The 21,764-nt window shown below is 46.0% G+C and overlaps 1 protein-coding gene across 1 annotated transcript in view; it reads right to left on the bottom strand.

The window, feature by feature from the left end:
* Positions 1-13,547, bottom strand: part of LOC142573907 (uncharacterized) — a 97,644-nt gene extending 84,097 nt beyond the window's left edge. Inside the window, exons 1-2 of the mRNA XM_075683114.1 lie at positions 13,484-13,547; positions 11,463-11,672 (exon numbers count right to left, since the gene is read on the bottom strand). Of these exons, the coding sequence (XP_075539229.1) occupies positions 11,463-11,672; positions 13,484-13,500 (227 nt within the window). The 5' untranslated portion in view covers positions 13,501-13,547. The remainder of the gene's footprint in view (positions 1-11,462; positions 11,673-13,483) is intronic.
* Between the last annotated feature and the right edge of the window lie 8,217 nt (positions 13,548-21,764).

Genomic DNA, 21,764 nt, shown 5'->3' with positions numbered 1-21,764 from the left:
ATCAAATGCTTTTTTGTAGCCTATGAAAGCCATATAGAGAGGCTTATTGTACTCTGCGGATTTCTTGATAACCTGATTAATGACATGGATGTGATTCATTGTAGAGCATCCCTTCCTGAAGCCAGCCTGTTCCCTTGGTTGACTAAAGTCTAGTGTTGCCCTTATTCTATTGAAGATTATTTTGGTAAATATTTTACTTAATACTGGGAGTAAACTAATGAGCCTATAATTTTTCAATTCTTTAACGTCTCCCTTTTTGTGGATTGGTATAATGTCAGCATTCTACCCGCCCTGGTTGCTCAGTGGCTATGGTGTTGGGCTGCTGAGCACGAGGTCGCGGGATCGAATCCCGGCCACGGCGGCCGCATTTCGATGGGGGCGAAATGCGAAAACACCCGTGTGCTTAGATTTAGGTGCACGTTAAAGAACCCCAGGTGGTCAAAATTTCCGGAGTCCTCCACTACGGCGTGCCTCATAATCAGAAAGTGGTTTTGGCACGTAAAACCCCAAATATTATTATTATGTTTGCATTCTTCCAGTTTCCTGGGACCCTTGCAGTCGATAGACACTTTGTATAAAGAGCCGCCAGATTTTCAAGCATTATGTCTCCTCCATCTTTTATTAAATGGACTGTTATTCCATCTTCTCCTGCCACTCTTCCTCGTTTCATGTCTTGCAAGGCCCTTCTGGCCTCATCGCTAGTTATAGAAGTTTCTGTATCCTGTTTACTGTTTCTAATTGAGGTATCCTGACTCCTCTGGATACTGTACAAGTCAGTATAGAATTCTTCCGCTGCTGTTACTATATCTTCCAGATTGCTGGTGATATTACCCTGCTTACCTTTTAGTGCAGACATCTTGGTTTATCCTAGGCCAATTTTCTTTCTCACTGAGTTCAGGCTGCGTCCATTTCTTACGGCTTCTTCAGTCTTTCTCACGTTATAGTTTCGAATATCACTTATTTTCGCCTTGTTGATCAGTTTCGACAGTTCTGCGAATTCTATCTTATTTCTTCAGTTGGACACTGTCATTCTTTGTCGTTTCTTTATTAGGTCTTTTGTTACTTGGGAGAGCTTGCCTATACTGGTTGCCTTGGTGCCTTGCCTCCCACTTCGATTGATGTTTCTGAAGCCAGCCTCGTTACGGTTTCATTCATTACTTCTATGTCATCTTCATGTATCTGTTCTAAGGCTGCATCTTTGTTTGCAAGTACCCGCCTAAATTTGTCTGCTTTTACTCTTACTGCCTCTAAGTTGACCTGTTTTTCTTGACCAATTTTACTTTTTCTGTGTTCAAATTGAGCTGAATCCTGGCCCTCACTAACCTATGATCATTGCACTTTACCCTACCTATCACTTCTACATTCTGCACTGTGGTGGGATGGCAGAAAGTATGAAATCAATTTCATTTCTTGTTTCACCTTTAGAGCTTTTTCAGGTACGCTTTCTGTTGCTATGCTTCCTAAAGAAGGTGTTCATTATTCTCAGCTTATTGCTTTCTGCGAATTCTACCAGTCCTCTAGCGTTTCGAGAATCGACGTCGTAGTGGCAATTGCCTTTTCTCATCGCTAACTGAACATCTTCATAAAACTGATCTACTTCCTCATCGTCGTGACTGGATGTTCGAGCGTAGGCTTGTACTACTTTAATCTATACCTCTCATTAAGCTTGATTACGCCTACTGCTACCCTCTCGTTAATGCTGTAGAATTCGTCAATGTTGCCCGCTATGTCCTTATGGATTAGGAATCCCACCCCCGTATTGCTTCTTATCAGGGAGACCTCTATAGCGAAGGACATGGCCGTTATTTAGCAATGTGTAAGCTTCACCAGTTCTTCTAATTTCAGTACGGCCGATAGTATCCCAAATAACGTCTGACAGTTCCTCAAAGAGTCCTACTAAGCTAACCTCACTCGACAGAGTTCGGCTGTTAAAGGTTGACAGGGTCAGTTTCCATCGGCGGCCTGTCCGGACCCTGAGATTCTTAGCACCCTCTGCTGCGTTACAGGTCTGACCGCCGCCTTGGTCAGGTGCTCCGCAGCTGCTGGGGACAGCGCGCCGTTGGTAAATTGCAGATATCATCAGGGAGGTTGTGGCCGAATACTTCACCAGGGAGGCCAATTCCTTTTCTGGTGAGGGAGCGTCTTTGTTCAAGCTTATGGGCCTTCCTAATTTGTTTGTACCTGGATTAGTATAGCCCCATTCGCTCTCGGCATCTTTCGCCGGTGTCAGGCATCACTCCCAGCGTCAGATGTAGTGCACTGGAGAATGGCAAATTGGAAAAAAAGAAGTTCGTAATAGAGGGTCAGATAATTTGGTTATGGGTATTCATCGTGCGCTTTTTCTTCTATTTTTCTTCTTTTATTCTTTTTTTGCCTAGGTAGGACATAAAGCAGCATAATAGCAGGAGCTTGGTGGCGCAAACCAAAGGGCACGCTCACAGCGCCCATCCATCCGCCGATGAACCGCCACGTGCGGGCTTCTATGCAAGCTTCGCTACCTCGCTGCAGCTACGCCCAGTCGCGCATTTCGAGCTTTGCACGCGGCCAGCCGCACGTGTCGTGCCGCGCACATCCGCTGACTCAGAGGCTCCGCTCGCTGTGCAGGACACGCAGGCACGTCGCTTCGAGAGCTGCTCCCCCCGTACACGAGCGTAGGCTCAGCTTCGCGCTTGCTTCAGGGCACACTCTCCTCGCACCAGGCGAGTCGGGTCAATTAAACACGCGCACGAGTGAGCGACCCACGTCCCTCCCGGCGAAGAGCTTCCGCTGAGAATGAGCGACGATGCAGGTCGAGAGTGCGGAATTTTCAACGCGTCGTTGAGTGGGAGAACAAGATAAAGTGCACACCGACATCGAAGGCGCGCACTGACTCAGGCCTCTTAATCTTACCGCATACGGCACTGGAGCGTCCAGAAACATAATGCGCGAGAGGTAACAAGAGATGTGCGAATTACGACTCTTGGTTTCAATAGTCTCAATCCCGGTGTTATTCCTGTAGAATTTATTAACGCACTCGATCATTGGAATGGATTGAGGTACTAACGGGTCAAACCTATGTATGCAATCTGGCACGTTTGTCTGAGTTATGTGCTTGTTCATGCGTTCGATGGGTCTGACTCGGGCATTTGCGTCAAATTTTGCAACCACGGAATGTTCAGTGACTGGTTGTTCTGCTCCGTCACTCTGCACTCTGGTGAGATCACACGCACAATGTTTTGACATTGATTTTAAGAGTGAGACTTGCTAATACGGCATTACCTAATAAATATGTGGTAACCTCAACGTGATTAAAAAAAGCTTAAAAAGAAACTCATCTTTCGGCTCTTCTCAGGGCTACGATATGCGTTACTATGACAACATGGCACGACATGTCACTGTAAATAAATATATTAAATAATGAATGATCACTAAAAAGTAGATCCTTCACACAGAAAATATAAATCACAATCCGATGCATATGTATTGCAATGTATATACAGGGTGTCCCAGCTAACTTTATCCAGAGTTTAAAAATACGCAAATGCCACGTAGCTCGACAGAACAAAGATAATATCGTCTGCTGTCGCTTGGATGTGCTCAAACAATTTATTTCATTCCAGCTAATTAGATAATTAGTCTTAAATAAGTAATCACTTTTTTCAAATATTATAGTTACATGAAAATTGTCAGTGAGAAAATTGTAGAGTGAAATGAAAAACTCCCGATACAGCTCTTTGTTCTTCAATACGTACTACGTAAAGTGTTTTTCTGAGTGCGAAAGAAGCCCGGAAATACAAGCAAAGTGCCTCGAGCGACCAGTAGCACGGCTGAGTTTTGCGTGCGTTTGCGGGCTTCTTTCACGCTTGGAAAAACACTTTCATGTTGCACGTATTTGAGAAAGAGAAAGCTGTATCGGGAGTTTTTCATGTTGCTCTACACTTCTCTGATTGACACTTTTCATATAAATATAATATTGGATAAGTTGCTGAATTAATTCAGACTAATTACCTAATTAGGCGGAATGAAAAAAAAAAGAATCTGAGTATCTCCAAGCGGCGGCAAAGAACATTACCCTGGTTCTGTCCAGCTAGGTGGCATTTGCATATCTTTAAACTCTGGCTAAAGTTAGATAGGACACCCTGCATATGCGATGCGAAGCTTCCATGAAGTCGTTAATGAAATGCTATACAACTAAATACGATACGTAGAAGTCTCTATTTTTCCTCTATGTCACGTGTAATGTCATGCAATTTTTAAGGACCGCGCAGTTCACAGCTTTATTCGCATATGTTTACGTTTATTCGCGCCCTCATTCGAAAGCTGTGTCGAAACGCCGGAGGATGCGTAGTGCGAGACGTACGCGCAGTGACGTGGAGAGCACGTGACCGATGTCCGGTACTCGTCGAGGCTCGGAAGAATGGCGACGAGAAGGACGACCCAAAAGTCTGAATTATCGAAGAATTCGCCTCGCACCACAGCGACGTAGGCCGAATTGTCCAAGAATTAAGTAGCCCGAATGTCATAAGAAATTAAAGAATCCGTTGAAGAAGCCGCTGAGAATTTGGAGTGGGCACAGAAAGCGTCGCTCTAAAGGATATTGGCAACGCGTGCTAATTGCTTTGAAAATATTTCTAGCGGCAAGGGGCGTTGTTCAAAATTCTAAAGCGCACTCTATCGGCGCTGTCCGAAGAGCGATCGAGCTCCGTGTGGTAGCCAATGTCTGCGCGAACGACGTGAGCGGAAATGTAACGCTGCGTCGTGACTCGCACGCATGCATGTCGCCGAACTCGCCCGGACTCCGTCGCAAAATACATCTTTTTTTTTTTTACTTATAGGGCTCACTGGGACACACATTCGTTGAAATTTTACTCAGCCGGGCTTTCAAAACTGATTTATTTGAACACGTTTCTGGAGGCAAGTGTTCACGTTGGTCAACATCACGAAGCGTGCCTCTGCCGTCGTCTGTGCCGGGCGTCTCGGCTGCCCTGCATCGCGTTTTTAAGCAAGACGGGCCATTCTACGTTAAGATAACGAAGTGCATATTGTGTGCAGTAGAGTATAGTAGCCGACAATGATATCTTGTTGATGCCATTCAATTTAATAGTTACTTGCAATTAGCAATTTTCTGTTTACTGTCAATGAAGAATTTGTAGGAAATTGAAATAAACCTAAAGCTGGCGTGGCTTTCAGCCAGGTACCTTCTGCCCGTTTATTTTTTTCCGGCTGATAAAGCCCGCGCAAAATGAGAAATATCACATGACTAACCGTCCACCCCCGTCAAAAAACAGCGCCCTCAAACAAGCTGCGTATAGCAGCCAGTGCCGGCGCTCTCGCGCTGTCGCGGCCGGGCCACGACCGATCGCCCTCCGGCGGTGCTATTTGTCCGAGGCTTTTCGATGCATGCGATAGGACACCTCATACCAAAGTGGGATGGTATCCATCCTGACGTCCACGCGGAACAGTCATGCTTCCTGAGGGTTCAGAGATAACAATAGTCATGTAAATAAATATGCGGTGGAAATTAGCAAGAGGCGATTGGAGGATTGGTGGCTCAAAAGCAGAGAGGTGGCATAAGGTTAAAAGGGTAGGAAGACGTATTTAAAGAAAATGGCGAATTTTAATAACTTCCAACACAGTTGAACAAAAATAAAAAGCTGAGCATGGTGGCAACTGCCATAACCCCGTTTCAAAGGGGACGCTCCTACTTTCCATCCATCCATCCATGCGGCCGGTTGGTCCCGTGAGGCGGAAAAAATAAATGGGCAAGAAAGTACCTGGACGAAAACGTGCCACTTCTTAGTTTCTTTCATTTTCTACAGATTGTTCATTGTCAGAGCGCCATTCGGAGCAGTAATTAAAAAGTTCGCCATTTGCCATTAACAATTAAATTGAATGGCATGAGCAAAAAGTTTACTGGCGGCTGCTCTATAGACAACGCATAGAATGGCCCGTCTTTTTTTTTTTTAAGCGATACACGATAGCTGGGACACGTGCAGTGCAGCTGACTTGTGTGCACGAATCATGCGGGAGAAATGCAGTACTGTCGTGTATAAACCATCGGGAACGCGAGTGCTTTTTTCCCTTGAATATTACACCCACGTACTTTTTCCGAAGCTGTAACTCCAACCGCCTGGGCGATATGCGCCAATGAGATTAAGCAGGACGCTTGTGGGACCTGTGTACATTCATCGTATTAGATGTATACGGTGAGATATGTATTTGCTCAAAATTAGATTGAGTTCGTTATCAGTGGGCACGGCGGCAACGAGTGGGCTACGTGCTCAAACAAGTTTCTGCTTTTTCAGCAGCTCAGTTCATATTCGTGCTACAGGAGCGGCAACCGCTTTCTCGTAGTGCTGCCGTGCCCACGGTTGTTGTTTTCTGCTTTTGCATCACTGTGTCTGCTGTTGTCGGGGGACGTTGAGATGAATCCTGGACATGAATTAAGAATACTTGTACAAGAGTTGTGTGAAGGCCAAAAGGCCATTCAAGCCAACCTAAGCGGCCTAAGCGAAAGACTTAAGGCGCTGGAAGAGACTGTAAAGCTTTTCAAGGACCAAGCGGCAAGTATTGCAGAGCTAAAAGAGACAAACGATAGGCTGAATTCAGCTTTGGAAAAACATGACGAAAAACTTGCTGACTTAGAAGATAGAATGCGGCGAAACAATATAATGGTGTTTGGGATATCGGAGAATGGCAATGAAACTTCAGAAGAACTTGAAAAAAAGTTGTAGAATTATTCAAGAAAAAGCTCGGTCTTAACTTGAAAACTATAGAGCGGATTCACAGAATCGGAAAGCCGGATAAGAACAAATCCGCAGAAGAAACCCTGAAGCCTCGTCCAGTAATACTGAAGCTTTATGATTATAGGGAAAAAGAAAAGGTTTTTCAAAACTGCGCAAAATTGAAAGTGGTATTTCTGTTGGCGACGAATATTCAAAAGAAACACCGAATAAGCCCAGGCTACTCTGGAAGTCTGCCTTGAAAGAAAAAGAAGAAGGCTCGCGCGTGCGCCTGAACCGCGACAGGCTTACTGTAGATAACATTGTCTACGTATGGGATTATTCCAAGAATAGCCGTGTGAAGATACGGCAATTTGCGAAAACAAAATTGACACACGCAAAGACTACACCGACAGATAGTAACCATTGAACCGATACCGTCTTTCAGGAAACAGTCTTTCGGCTTATAAACCTTAATGCTCGAAGCCTCACAAATAAAGTCGGCGATATAGAACATGTGCTAGCCAGTTATGACCTCCATGTAGTTATTTTTAGCGAAACATGGCTGCGACCAGAAATACAAGATAGCGAGTTGTTACCTTCAGGTTTTAAGATAATACGCAATGATAGAGAAACTAGAGGAGGAGGAGTTGCAATAATAATACAGGAAAACATTGAATGTGTAAGGATGAACGGTATCCCTATCACGAGAGCGCTTGGTGCCAAATCAAACTGGGAACTACTTCAGTCATAATAGGAGCAATCTATAGATTCCCTAAAGCATCGATTGAATATTTAGAGGCCATTCAACGCTACTTAGAAAAACAAAAGGCGCGAAACCAAAGGATCATAATTGCCGGGGATTTTAACTTTCCAGGGGTTGACTGGAACTCGATTACTGTACAGTCACGGGAACGAGCTGAGTGCGAAGTGTTGCTCGATATTGCTTTCGCTAAGGATTTAACACAGGTGGTACAGGAAAGCACTCGAAAAACGGGAACAGTACAGTTCATATTGCACTTAGTATTTCTTGCTGGACGGTTTGAAAATTATCAGGTAGCAGTTGAAACTGGCATATCAGACAGTCATATTGTATTTGTACAAATCAAAGCCAAGGTTCCGGCAACCAACCCTAAAGAATGCACTACGCACGTTCCCAATTTTGATAAAGCTGACGACACGAGCATGATTGATTATTTGTCGTTTCATCTAGGCAGTCTGCGCTCTGACGATGACGTCAATGTGTTGTGGGCAAGATTCAAAACCATTATCTTGCACTGCGTAAGCTCATCCGTACCAATAAGGAAAAAGAGAAGAAATAAAAGAAACCCCTGGATAACGCGAGAGATTGTTCGCCTGAAGCGAAAAATAGGAAGGCAAAGGAAAGTAAAAAATCGTGGAAAGATATCTAACCTATCAGCACAGCTGCGAATAAAGCTTAGGCAAGCAAAAAAGAAATGCTGCGAGGAAACGCTTCCCGACTTCGTGGCGTCTTCCCCGCAAAAGTCCCGGCGTCACTTGTCGCGAACCACTCAAAGCCAATGCAGCATCGTTGTTAACGACGAAATCATAAGTGACTGTTCAAAAATTGCGTCTTACCATAACCAGTTCTTCCAGTCTGTCTTTTCAAATGTTTCTAATTGTACTGCTCCAACTACAGTAACATCATTTCCACACGTGTCAGATATGCCAGAAGTACGAATTAGCTATGAAGGATTACTATCGCTGCTTCTAAACATCAGAGAACATAAATCTGTAGGTCCGGATGGAATTCCAAATGCCTTTTTGCGAAGATACGCTGAATGGGTTGCTAGATACCTAAAAGTTATCTTTAATGCATCCTTGCAACAAAAACGGGCCCCAGACGACTGGCTTGTTGCAAAAGTTATCCCGATACACAAAACCGGTGACAAGCAGAAAATTGAAAATTATCGACCAATTTCTTTAACCTGCGTCTGCTGCAAACTCCTCGAAAATATAATATCGAAAGCAATATATAAGTACCTAGAAGATAAGAAAGCCCTACATTCGAACCAACATGGCTTCCGGCAAAAACTGTCAACTGTCACACAGCTGGTTGAAACCATCCACGACTTTTCAAAAGCAATACATAACGGAAAACAGGTTGATGCAATATTCCTTGATTTCTCAAAGGCTTTTGATAGGGTCCCTCATGATGAATTAATTATCAAATTGAAACAGCTTGGAATAAATAACAACATAGTGGAATGGGTCAGGTCATACCTATCAGGTAGGACGCAGTACGTGGACGTAAACGGCTACCAGTCCGATCGTTTATTTGTAACTTCAGGCGTTCCTCAAGGGTCTGTCCTTGGACCGGTATTATTTCTCGCTTATATTAACGATATTTGTTCAGATATTAATGAAAACGTAACTGTGCAGCTGTTCGCCGACGACTGTTTAATTTTTCGTGAAATATGTAACCACAGGGATCAAAAAATGCTCAGCGAGGCACTGGCGTCTGTTTAAGAATGGTGCGAAATATGGTAAATGCAAGTAAATAAAGAAAAATCTGTTGTTTTAGGTGTTACAAACAAGGTTAAGCATGTCCTAAATTTTGATTATCAACTAAGTTCCACTGTGCTAACTACCGTTAACAAATGTAAATACTTAGGAGTAACAATAATTGAAGGCCTCAATTGGACTCAACATATCACTAATATTTGTTCTACCACTGAAAAAAGTTATGGTTCTTTCGTCGCAAATTAAAACTCGCTCCAGCCCCCGTAAAGCTAACAGCGTATTTAACTATAGTAAGGCCTACACTGGAATATCCAAGCATCATATGGGACCCCTACCAAAAAAAAAAAAAAGAAGAAAGCTTACCCGCCGTGGTTGCTCAGTGGCTATGGTGTTGGGCTGCTGAGCACGAGGTCGCGGGATCGAATCCCGGCCATGGCGGCCGCATTTCGATCAGGGCGAAAACACCCGTGTACTTAGATATAGGTGCACGTTAAAGAACCCCAGGTAGTCGAAATTTCCGGAGCCCTCCACTACGGCGTGCCTCATAATCAGAAAGTGGTTTTGGCACGTAAAACCCCATAATTTCATTTTTTTTACCAAAAAGGTTTAATTCAGAAAATTGAGCGAGTGCAAAGAAGGGCGGCTAGATTTATACTTTCAAGGTACTCCCGCACTGATTCTGTGACAGAGATGTTGCAAGAACTAAATTTACCCTCCCCCCCCCCCTCTTGGAACGCCGCCGCATAGCCAGACTTAAATTCTTGTTTTTGCTTTCTCAAAATTTATTGAACTTTGATGCAGCGCAGTACCTAATTCCGCGACAAGTCTGGAGCCTACGAAGTGACCACCACAGCAACTTTCTAGTATGTCAATCTCGTGTGAACACATACGCATACTCTTTTTTCCCTAGAACCATAGGAGCCTGGAATGATTTACCGAACGCCATATGTGATTCTCAAACTGTAGAACATTTTGAAACCGAAGTTACAAAATATTTTCTAAATGAATCCTCATGATCTATCATTTCTCGTGTAAGTTGTAGAATCTAGTATTGTTATATGTACAATGTTGCGATGTATGTGATGTAATATGTATGATGTAAGTTGTAGTGTGCAGTACGTGATCCATTTTTCGGCTACACATTGCTGCTTTATGTTTCACATAACGGTTGTTAAGTCAGATTTTGTATTATATTTATGTATAATGGCACGCTGTGATTATGTATTAGCTATAGAGTGCTGCTCTATGTAAGCCATGATGCGTTTTGTGCCATATTTGTACCCCACCCCTGTAACGGCCCAATCGGCCAACAGTACCTGCAAATAAATAAATACATAAAAAACCTCTTCTGCGCTAAGGGCCAGTGATACAGTTGCCTTCTTCGAAGTCACGGTGCGCTTGGACGTTTCTTAACCTGAATTAAACAATGACATAGACGCGGAGATTTCCAGCCGGCCACGTCTGGAACTTGCAGTTTGTTGCGACCATTGCACGGACGAGTTTCGAGCCTCTGGCAAGTCTCGCTTGCGTGGACGCGGCCCGGTGATTTCCTCCAGGAGGAATAACGTGTCGCACGGAGAACAGCGAAGGCACGCTTCGCTTCTGGCACCATAAATATCGAGGTTCATATAATAAATTTATAACTAATTAATTTTAATTATTCAATTGTTAAATAAGTATAGGCTGTTACTGCAGCAATGCGTAAATCTGCAACCCAAAACTTGCAACCCCCAAAAAAAAACATTAAGAAGAACTGCAACCCAAACAGAAGTATTAGGAACAGCCATCAGAAAATAACAAATCAACTGCTTTTACCGCGATAACGAAGGCTGTCGCAATGCATCAGTCATATAAAACTTTGATGGTTCTCCCCCCCCCCCAAAAAAAAAAGAAAAGAAATGGGGCAGAGAGAATTAAATGTGCCAGACGCAAATTTTCATTGACCGACTAGCCCATCAACTCGAGCTCAAGTTTATGCGGAAACTTGTGAAAATGAGGGGAAAAAAACGGAGAACTAGTTAGCATATAGAATTTTGAAGTTCATTGCGACGTTTATCGCGATTACTTCTAGCCTATTGAAAGCCAACGTGTGGCTAAAGTGCACCCGACATGAATGTCGCAGTGACGTTGCGCTGCTAGGCGTTTCTGACTGAGCGTATAGCGACGGCAGTGTTTAGCACGACTCGAAATTTCCATCCGCCAACTTGCTCGCTCAGTCCTCGCAGTTCGACCGAAGAATCATCGAAAGCAGATGGGTGCCACCGTCTGGAGTCTTACCAGTTGCTGACGCACGCAGAGGCGGCCGGCATAACGAGCTGCTCGGGACCCTCGACGCGCACATCGTTGGCGGTGGGGAAGGTGAGGTAGTTGACGACCACGTCCGACGCCTGGTACAGGAAGCCCAGCACCAGGCCCACGTACACGAGCGCACGCAATAACCGGAAGCGTTGGCGCCAGGCGGATTTTCGTTGGCCACGTCTGTCGCCCCTGAATTGCGTCACACGACGGGAAAGTCCCGTCAATGTCGATCTAATGATCAGCACTCTAAGCGCAGTAGTGGAGCGGGGCAATTTGAGGGAGCGAACTCGTTACGTCATGTGTGAGTGCCGCCCCTGCCGTGTGTCTGCGCCCATGGAACGATGGCATGCAATCTCGAAGACCGCCGCTACAAGGGGAAATGTTTCTCACAAAATTGATAGCGACAGATCCAAAAGCGGCGTTGTTGCGTCGTCAGCGTTGAAGCAAAAAAGTGCATTGCAAATGTTGAAGGGCCGCAGTGCTGACATCTCGGCGAATTTGTTCTAAATTTTATGGATTGAACACGTAGACGACAGCTTGCTCCGCGTTTGCCTCCATTGCTGCCGTCCGCATCCTAACGGCACTGGAAATCTACAGAAGGAGCCACACCATTGGAATTCCGGTGTCCCGCGGAGTTACCAGTGGGAACTGTTTGGTAGTCCTATAGTAGCACGCATGCATGTAAGGAGAAACGAGGGTATTCATCGAACATTGCTGCCGCGTAGTCACCAACTAGTATGTGGCGTATTTGGATAGAGCACCGCCATTTTGAATCGCAAAGTGATACTTGCACGTATCGAGAAAGCTGAACATAAAAACTGTTGGCCATTGGTATGTGCAATTTTTGACATTGAGCCCAGACGGCAATGAATAAAATGTATTGAAATGACAAGGAGCGAAACCACAGGGTAACAAGGTAGAAATCAATGGGCATATTTACTTCAGTCCATCACTCGCCAAGTTGTGACATTCACAGAGGTTTCAAATAGCTTGGTCAGCAGGACCATTGCCAGGTTCGCTCGTGGAAGGGACATGGTGCAGGAACGCCTCCTTCCCTTACTTATGTTCCCGTCTTTTCCACGGCAAAAAGAATATGAACCAACTAGCTCGCATTATGGTATCGGAAAAGACACACCGGGATATCGGGCCAGGCCTCCTGTGGTGTGGTCTGGTTGTCTACACTTGTTTTCCTTTCTCCACTTTCTCTACGGCTCCACAAAACCAACAGATAAGCGCTGTCTCAATCGCTTATGGCGCATTAAGAGTTACAAGCGCAACTTTATATCGTCGGCGGCCCCAAGACATATTTGCTAGAATTTGCTCTTACCTTCGTGATTCGTCTTTGAGCTATTCGTAACTAAATGTTTGAGTCTTATTCTGGCACTTTTCATTTTTCTCATATAACCAGGATAATTAAAGGAAATATATTTCTATAGATATATATTGATAAACGATCATCAGTAACACGATTTTTAACATGTAGCGATTCTCTAAACATGTTAAACATCTTGCTGAGCCATTTCCAGCCTTGGTTTTTTTATCAGCAAACCACTCTGGTCACTTTCTTTCAGTGGCGATAACACTGCTAACGATCACTTGATGATCACTGCGGTGCGAGGCGCGGCGCAGTCTAATTATCATCAGCTCGGACTGGTTGGTCCTCCGTTCTGACACGGCTCGCGGAGAAAGCTTCCCCCCACGCGAACAAAATATTTCAAGCATACAGCCAAGTTACCAACCCACGAACTCACATTCTTGACAAAATTGCACAATGTGTCATAAGTAGAAGGAGCTATATCGATGCACCCTGGATGTCCCCTGGTCTCGCAAATATAGTTTCTGCGCAACTTTCACTATACCTGTGTGCATTTGCGCACATTTTGCGTCGAACACGTAGAAACTCTAGACGCCTTATCTAAAATTTCTGGCGCAGCGACTTCTGTGGATAGCGCCACCTGCACCTGCCTCGGCACACGCTGAAGTCAAGTAGCGTCACTCACTCAGTCGTCGTCGCCATGACCTCAGCACGTCTCGGCGGCACTCGATCCACCGACGGACTCGGTGGCCGCGCCAGCGACGGAAGGGGAGAGGGGGGCTGCGCTGCACGGCAGTTCGAACGACCGCGCAGGCGCCCGCAGGCGCACATCCAACGCGTCGCCACTGCATCAGCGAAATTAAATTGCGTCCCCGTATTGAGCTATCGTGCGTACGCGCAAAACGCGTCTCCCTGATTGAGCTGGCGGCGAGGCCCACACATCGCCGGCTTGCGTGCCTCGACGAACGTCCGAGTTGGCAAAGATTGCCTGCCGCGACAGAAGACAACCGTGCGTGGTCGGACGCAATTGCCCTCTGTTTTCGTGTTGTTCGACGAAGTAGATTCGCCTGCTAACACAGCTCGCGCGCCGCTCATTAAAGCGTGTTTTATGTTCGGCGACTTTTATTGCTTTGGCTCGTGGGGAGGCGCTGCTCTTTGAAGGACTGACAAAAAACAGACAAATAGAAGGCGCGCCACCACGCAGAGTGTTGCATCTTTCTTTTTTCTTTTTCCGACGCGGCTCTTGGTGGTCTATGCCGGCAAAGGGAAACACGAATCTCCTCCGTTGCACGATTCTTTGAGTGCGCCGTGCGAAAGTGCGCTTTGCCCCAGGACCGAGATGCTCGCCAGATCGAAAGGATTTGCCTTATTTTCCACATCAGCCTCAAGGCATAATCGTATAGGTTTGCACTATACGTATCGTCGTCGCCGAGGTCAGAATCTGCCTTGATACCCACACCGATATTACTATTTGAATACGTGCGTAATGCAGCTTTCTTAGGACAACTTCTGAACCCATATGAATGACAATTTTCTCGTTTAAGAGAGAAAACGTAATTCTACCGGCGACAGGCAGCATATTATTTATGTACCACCTTAATTTTTGTTGCAACGATTGCGGAATTTCAGTAAGTTAAGAAAATTGAAGTACGAAGTTCACAAATCCGTAACTCTGCATAAACACAACGTACGCCAGTTCTCTAAATAGAGTATTTGAAGCGGACAGATATGATATACGATTTTACATCTTATTTGAAACCGTTACAATGTTCACGAGGGTTCTGCACAATTGCTGTTCACAAGGCATACTTTGCTATAATACAAAAAATGTGAACGCTTTAGATATCTTAATGAACGCAGTTAGCAGAGTTGTGATATCATTTCTTTATTAAACATGATGCTCACTTAAAAAAAAATCTTGCAGTGGTCAACAACTTTTACAAAACGTTTCATGACTTAAATAAAAAAGTTGGATCCGTATCCACAAGAAGTTCCTATGCGCTAGAAGTGTTCGTAAGAGCAAATGCAAACCAATCCCGATGCTGCACATAGAGTAATAGCGAAGACAGCTAGGCAGTTGCAACGGGCACTTGCGCACGACAGAATTTATGCAGTCGTACAAAGTTTCCTTGCTTTGTACAATCATACAGATTACGTAGCCCAATAGGGACAAGAACAGAATGGAAAAAAAATACGGAGGACGCTTCAAGGATCTCTGACTGCCTGTCACGCTTGCCGGCAACCGCAGCTTTCTTGCTGATGCGCGGAGACTAGCGCTATCTGGATGGGGCTGTTGCAAGGAACCGAGCGGGCCGCGCCGCTCCATGAAGGGCAGGAACGCTGGAAAAGGGGGGTTTGAGTTTCCGCGCAACAGAATTATGTTCTCTGGTATATTCAAATTACAATCCAGTGCTATCGTAGCTGTAGGCTGTGTTTAGGTCGTATTTTACAATTTTTTGACGCATTTTACTTTGAGCAATTCATCTAGTTCAGTAACGCCTGTGCGCCACGCGGAGGGCCTGCGCGGTTGTTGTTCGGACTGATTTCTCGCAATATGACGTCCGGCGTAAACACCAAATTTTTTTCAACGCGAGGCCCTTAACTCCATGGCGTTAAAAAATGATGCACACAGGGTTCTAACTCATAGCACTTTTATTGCGAAAATACGTCATCATATTTTAAGCATAGCAAGGGAAGTACTGCGCATCTTTCAAAATGGAGTACTTTTGGACAACTCTACGCTTGCGTTGCCTCTCATAAGCGCAAATTCTTAAGTTGACAGTACGAGTGATGTAGCACTATAGTACATGTGCCCTGTAAGTACGAAAGGCTGCATATTGCGAGCTTCCATGATCAATCGCGTCAATTCATTCCAGATTTTCTTTTTTTGTGTGTGATACTGTGTACTTATGGAACAAGGCTTCGAATCCGTTTCTTTGCAATGTATGACTGATGCATAATACGGGACTCTAGCGACACCATAACCGTTTAATTTTTTGTGCGTGAATACAGAGCCCACAACACAGCTGTTCTCAACTTCGCGCGGGATTATTTTTAGCACTGTACGAACGAGGATTCTCTGCTTGGATACACCATTCTATGGAATGTGCGTGAATGTGTGCGTGTGCGCGTATGTATGCGTGTGTTCATGTGTTCATTCGTGTGTGTGTGCGCGTGCGTGTGCGTGTGCGTGCGTGCGTGCGTGCGTGCGTGCGCGTGTGTGCGTGTGCGTGCGTGCGTGCGCGTGTGTGCGTGTGCGCGTGTGCGTGTGCGCGTGTGTGCGTGCGCGTGTGCGCGTGCGCGTGTGCGCGTGTGCGTGCGTGCGTGCGTGCGTGCGTGCGTGCGTGCGTGCGTGTGTGTGTGTGTGTGTGTGTGTGTGTGTGTGTGTGTGTGTGTGTGCGTGCGTGCGTGCGTGCGTGCGTGCGTGCGTGCGTGCGTGCGTGCGTGCGTGCGTGCGTGCGTGCGTGCGTGTGTGTGTGTGTGTGTGTGTGTGTGTGTGTGTGTGTGTGTGTGTGTGTGTGTGTGTGTGTGTGTGTGTGTGTGTGTGTGTGTGTGTGTGTGTGTGTGTGTGTGTGTGTGTGTGTGTGTGTGTGTGTGTGTGTGTGTGTGTGTGTGTGTGTGTGTGTGTGTGTGTGTGTGTGTGTGTGTGTGTGTGTGTGTGTGTGTGTGTGTGTGTGTGTGTGTGTGTGTGTGTGTGTGTGTGTGTGTGTGTGTGTGTGTGTGTGATTTCGCGACTGAAACTGATTGCTCCAACGGCCAAATGCCTCGAAATTCGCGCCTCCGTTTTATTTTCTTGTCCCTTAGCATGAACCGTCATAAACTTTATAAGTGAGCAATTGCAGACGCCCCTCCGAACGCATGGACACGAACGCATGCATATTTGTTTCTTTTCGAAAACGTATTTGGTTCTTAGACACATCTAGTATTTCTATCCCCTGCGTTTCCTCACAGATGCCCTTCAAGGAAAAACACGGGAAAAGAGAGGAGTCTAAGTTTATCTCCCCAGACAGCGTAGCAAACTCCCTGGTTCGTCTGTAGCGCATCACGCGGCCCCCGCGACAACGATGAAATGATCGCGCAATGGGCGCCGCCTCGGCCGTCCGTAAAAAAACATTGCGTCTCCACGTTGCAGCAATGCTTAGTGATTGCGAGAGGTCTGTGCCATGAATGGTGCACAGAGCCTCGTGGCTGTTCTTGCGTCGTCCTTTGGTTCTTTTAATAGTTTGCGAGATGGTAGGGCGCGTCCTCGAATGTTTTAATTAGCTGCCTCGAGCTGCCTCAAAGCGGTGCCGCCAGCGAAGAAGGCTTCGGCGCCGAGGCGCAGGCTGTTATACAACGGAACTATTCTATGGCCGACTCTCACTAGTTGCGTGCACTCTGTGCCAGTGATGGCGTGAGCTCAATTAGGAGGAAGAGCTCGACCGAGCTCTGCAGAGTTGGTGGATCACCCTCAGTCGGATACTCTGCACCCTTCGCGTGAAGCGCATTCCCGCCTAAGACGCGCTGAACAAATGTGCCGTGGGCGCGCCTGTGTACTATGGCCGGCACGGGCTGCATGTGCAAGTCAAACACTGCGGCGGCGGGCTACAGCCATGTGTTGCTCGAAGAGTTTCTACAGAAAGCACGTTGTCACTGACACGGTCTGCACGTGAGAATACGTTGACGCTAACTTTGATTACGCTGGAACGAATGTAGAATGCCTGCAGACGGCTTAATTATGCGACAGAAATGGAAGCTCTGTACAGAAGGCACTCTTGCTACACGGCAGAAGATTTTTCAAGATAAAAGTTGTTCTTCGAGCAGGTTCGTTATCTTTTGCATTGACACTGAGTTCTAGAGTCATTAGGCAACTGTTTACACGGATGGATAAAGTTGCGACCACACAGAGAAACTGCGCCTCGAGGCATAGAGGCACCGTACGAAGGTTAGACAGAAAAATCAGCGTCTGTGTCGCAGTGACCGGAATTCCGAGAACATCATCATTAATGGCCCATTCTATGTCCACTGCAAGGCGAAGGGCTTCTCTAAGCGGACTCGTCACCCCTGCCTTGTGTCAACCAATTGCATCTTCCTAAAATTCGACAGCGCAAATGTGCCCTGACGAGGGAGCTGACAAGACAGCCTGTAGTGATGAGAAGGAGGCGTAGCTGCCGCGTGAATTTGCGCGTTGCTGCTCCTCTATAGGACCACGTGTGGTTATGATATAGATGCACAGATAAGGTAGCACTTTTTCCCATCGCGATCTTTTCTCCACCCTTATCTATTTCTGTAGAAGTGTACAATATGAAATTGTAATTTGGGCTGTACAAATGCAAATGATATATTAACGAAAGTCGAAAAATTCCGCTTTTCCCTTGTAACAGCTGCGAACATTTATACATCGCATTTCCTCGCAGACAAGACACATTTATGGAAGTATAACATTCTACTGAGCCAACTAGAAAAATATTTTATCCGGAATTCGGAATTCGCCATATAGCAGGTATACATCACTTCCAAACTATTAAGGATGCAATTTGCTTTCTCGCTAAACCGACGGACAAACAAAAACATTTTCCCACGAACAGTCGCCAGTGTACTACGACGTAGGCGTTAATTGCTTGCAGTAGTATATTCTATATATGTTATAACCCTTAAATGGGGCATTTGAGACACACACACACACACACACACACACACACACACACACACACACACACACACACACACATATATATATATATATATATATATATATATATATATATATATATATATATATATATATATATATATATATATATATATATATATATATATATATATATATATCACTGCATTACTTTGCAATAAGCCCGAAGTGATACGAATGAAAGTACTTTCCACGATTCCTACTCTAGCACTCTAGCGTGACCAATAGATCGGTATGGAGCCTGATCAAATAGCTTAGAACCTGCAATAACAGCTGTCTTGCAAGATCCGTACAATTCAGCGCGCTGATTTTGTTTTGTTTTTTTTCAGATTGCCTTAGTTGCTGCCGACAAACACCATTCGCTATACTGCAACGTAATTTTCTTTTTCCGAATCGAATTCAAACGTATTAAGACGAAGGGTATATCGAGCTCCTCTCCGCTTTTCTTCTTTATATTGCCAATACACGGAGAAACAAGCAGAGCCAAGCCAGTGCTATGTTGCACGCAACAAGGTCTTCGGAGAGGACCGCCGGGCCCGGTCGTGAGCGATCCTCTCCGCACAGCCGCACTGCGTAAGTGGACGCCAGTGTGTGTGCGCACCAGCCTCCTCGCTGCTGCTGCAGCTGCACTTCCTCAGGCGCGCCAATGGAGGCGTTGGACCACACAGACTGCGGGTGCCCGGCGAGTGCTGTCACTGCTCTGTTTGGACAAACAGCGGGTCCGCCAAAGCTCCCTCTGCAGCGGGCTGTGTTTGCTTTCCTTCCTTGTCGCCCTGTCCAGCCACGCTCGCCGGCCGAAGGGAACGAGGCACGGAGCTGGCGCACACATGCACACGTGGGACGCCGGTTCGCTCTGTCGCGGATTAAGGACAGTAGCTTCTGCGGCGCTGTTTTGTCTTCTCGTCCACGCCGCGACAACAGCGTCAGAGAAGTCGAGCTGTGATAACCCATTGGGTGTCGCAGCGAACGGCCACAATGCAGACCGTAATATTTGAAGGTTGAAATGGAAGAGGAAAAAAGTTACCGTAACGTTTCACTTCGTGAACGCGGGTCAGGCGCAAGCGTGTGGTTGCGATTCCCTATTCGTGCATTGCGCGTAGGATGTTTTAAATATGCTTCGATTGTGTGTAAGAGTGGCGGTTTTTTCAAAGCTTATTTCTTCTTTTGTATATTTTATGTCCGTTTTTCAATTTTTATAAAGCGTGAAGTGCCATTAAGAAAGACGGCAAGCCACTGTAAGGAAATGCGCAGACTTTATTATTTCAAACAATTTGGTAATGCACTATTCACGCTATTCATTTCCCCCTTCTCCTACTTCCTTTTCTGAAGTCTCCTGGCACGCCAAGCCTGCGCGTTCTGCCGGACTTGTTTAGCTCGAAGCCGGCACTTGGCGACGACTTCGTGGTCGATCGACTCGCGCATGGCCTGCCGCCACTTGCGTCGCTGCTCCGTCCTTCTCGCTCGACGCTAGGCCTCTCAATCACGAGACTTTCGTCCCCCCCCCTATGCCGCGCGGTTGAGGTGTCCTCTACTGACAGACAGTTACTGCGCTGCACTTTACCCCAATTTTTCCACCTTCCATCATAAGAATTTCCGTCAACCCGGTACGTCTATAGCGCACACAGAACCCGTAGCAACTGCCAGAGGAGGAGGTCAACATGGAGGTCAACCAAGCGCGCCTCCGCCTACCCTCATCCTCCGCGACGCTTCACCTCCTTTCTCCTTCGCCGCTTCTCTCAACGCCACCTAGACTTTCCTCTAGGTGGCATTGCTATGCCGCGCGCTTTAAAATTCCTGAATGATATAAGAGTAACATCTCCTCCTACTATGCCGGCGCTCCTTCTTTCGACTCGGCGCCGACCGTGGCGGCACCTAGGCCGGGTACACCTAGCAGACGCTCTCAGCGTTCACTCCTTTGGCGCGCAGTGCACTGCGAGCCTGAAGGATTTAGTTGTTGCGTTTATGACAGGCGAGGTTCATAAATGATTTACTCCAATAACTGCCGCGATCCACGTAGCACTGCTTTATCGAAGCTCTGCGATCACTTCGATTGCGGTGTCAGCGGTGGAGGTGGTGTGCGCAAGCGAGCTAACGGAGCGTTTTTTCTCGAATGGCGCCTTTTGATCACCTTCATTTGAAATTCAACGCAAACAAGAGAAATCGGAGCAACATACGCTTTGTATGTGTATATTTACACGTTACATTTTTAAAACACAGACGTTGCGTCTAGACTTTATATGAACCGATGCTGGTATACTACTTCCATAATATATTCTGTCAAAGGCGCGTTTGCTCGTACTACAAAAAGGCTTGGTAATACATCGGGCTTTAATTTCTTGATGCCGTAATTCCAAAGGATTTGGCTTTCAAATTGGCCTTCGGTGAAGTGATCCTAACAAGAATAAACTAAGATTTGGTATGGCGTAACTTTTTGAGAAATGATACAAGGCACGGAAAAAAATGTACACCTTGACATTTCACAAATATTTTCGAAAATAAGAACTGTTGATATGTCAGCCATAAAAATTTCATCAACGCCGGACTTTGAAGAGGGTCTGGGTCATTGCGCACCCCTTCATTAGAGGTTTCTTTTACCCTGCCTATCCGCGTTAAATATGTTTCATTCAACCAGTTTAGATTTGCACGACATCTTTGGACCCAATATAATTTCGGCTGTGTTTAGCGGATCTCTGCATTTTGATTTGTTATGCGCGCAAATATGGCGTACCCAATATATAGCTACCGTTACTGTGCCTGGTCACAGTAACTGCCCACTTTGGTAACAACCCCGCAAATAAATATACGTGCACCAATGCGAGCTACATAAAAGCTAGACCTGCACCGAAAGTAGCATGCACAGCGGGGCTCGAACGATGAGAAGCGCCGTTTTAGTCTCGGGTTCGTCAACGGGGTCCAACTAAAAAGAAAACCCGTCTAGTAATGCGAGTAATTGAACGGCGAGTCGAACGAACATATAAAACGCAACTTTCATGCCTGTACCCAGCAACGGTTTCAACTACAACGAAACGAGTGCGCCAAGCAATTTGCGCAACATCCTAATGAAGCCTGCCGCACCAGAAGCGTGAACGGCGAGGCTCAGACAACATGAACCACGGGTTTTGTCGCAGCGAGTGAACGTTTCCAACTAGAACCATGCCGAACGTTATTTAGTGTGAACAAAGGCTGCAGATGCTCGCTCTTCTCACCAAATCGTCAAAAAAAGATACAAGTGGCTTCTGATGAATGGCCACTTTCCTCACAAAGGCACGGGCCCCATGCATTTTCAAAGTTCGCC

Source organism: Dermacentor variabilis, chromosome 3 (genome assembly GCF_050947875.1).
Source record: "Dermacentor variabilis isolate Ectoservices chromosome 3, ASM5094787v1, whole genome shotgun sequence".
Classification (NCBI taxonomy): domain Eukaryota; kingdom Metazoa; phylum Arthropoda; class Arachnida; order Ixodida; family Ixodidae; genus Dermacentor; species Dermacentor variabilis.
The sequence above is the reverse complement of the archived record's forward strand: the minus strand, read 5'-3'. Positions and strand labels throughout refer to the sequence as shown.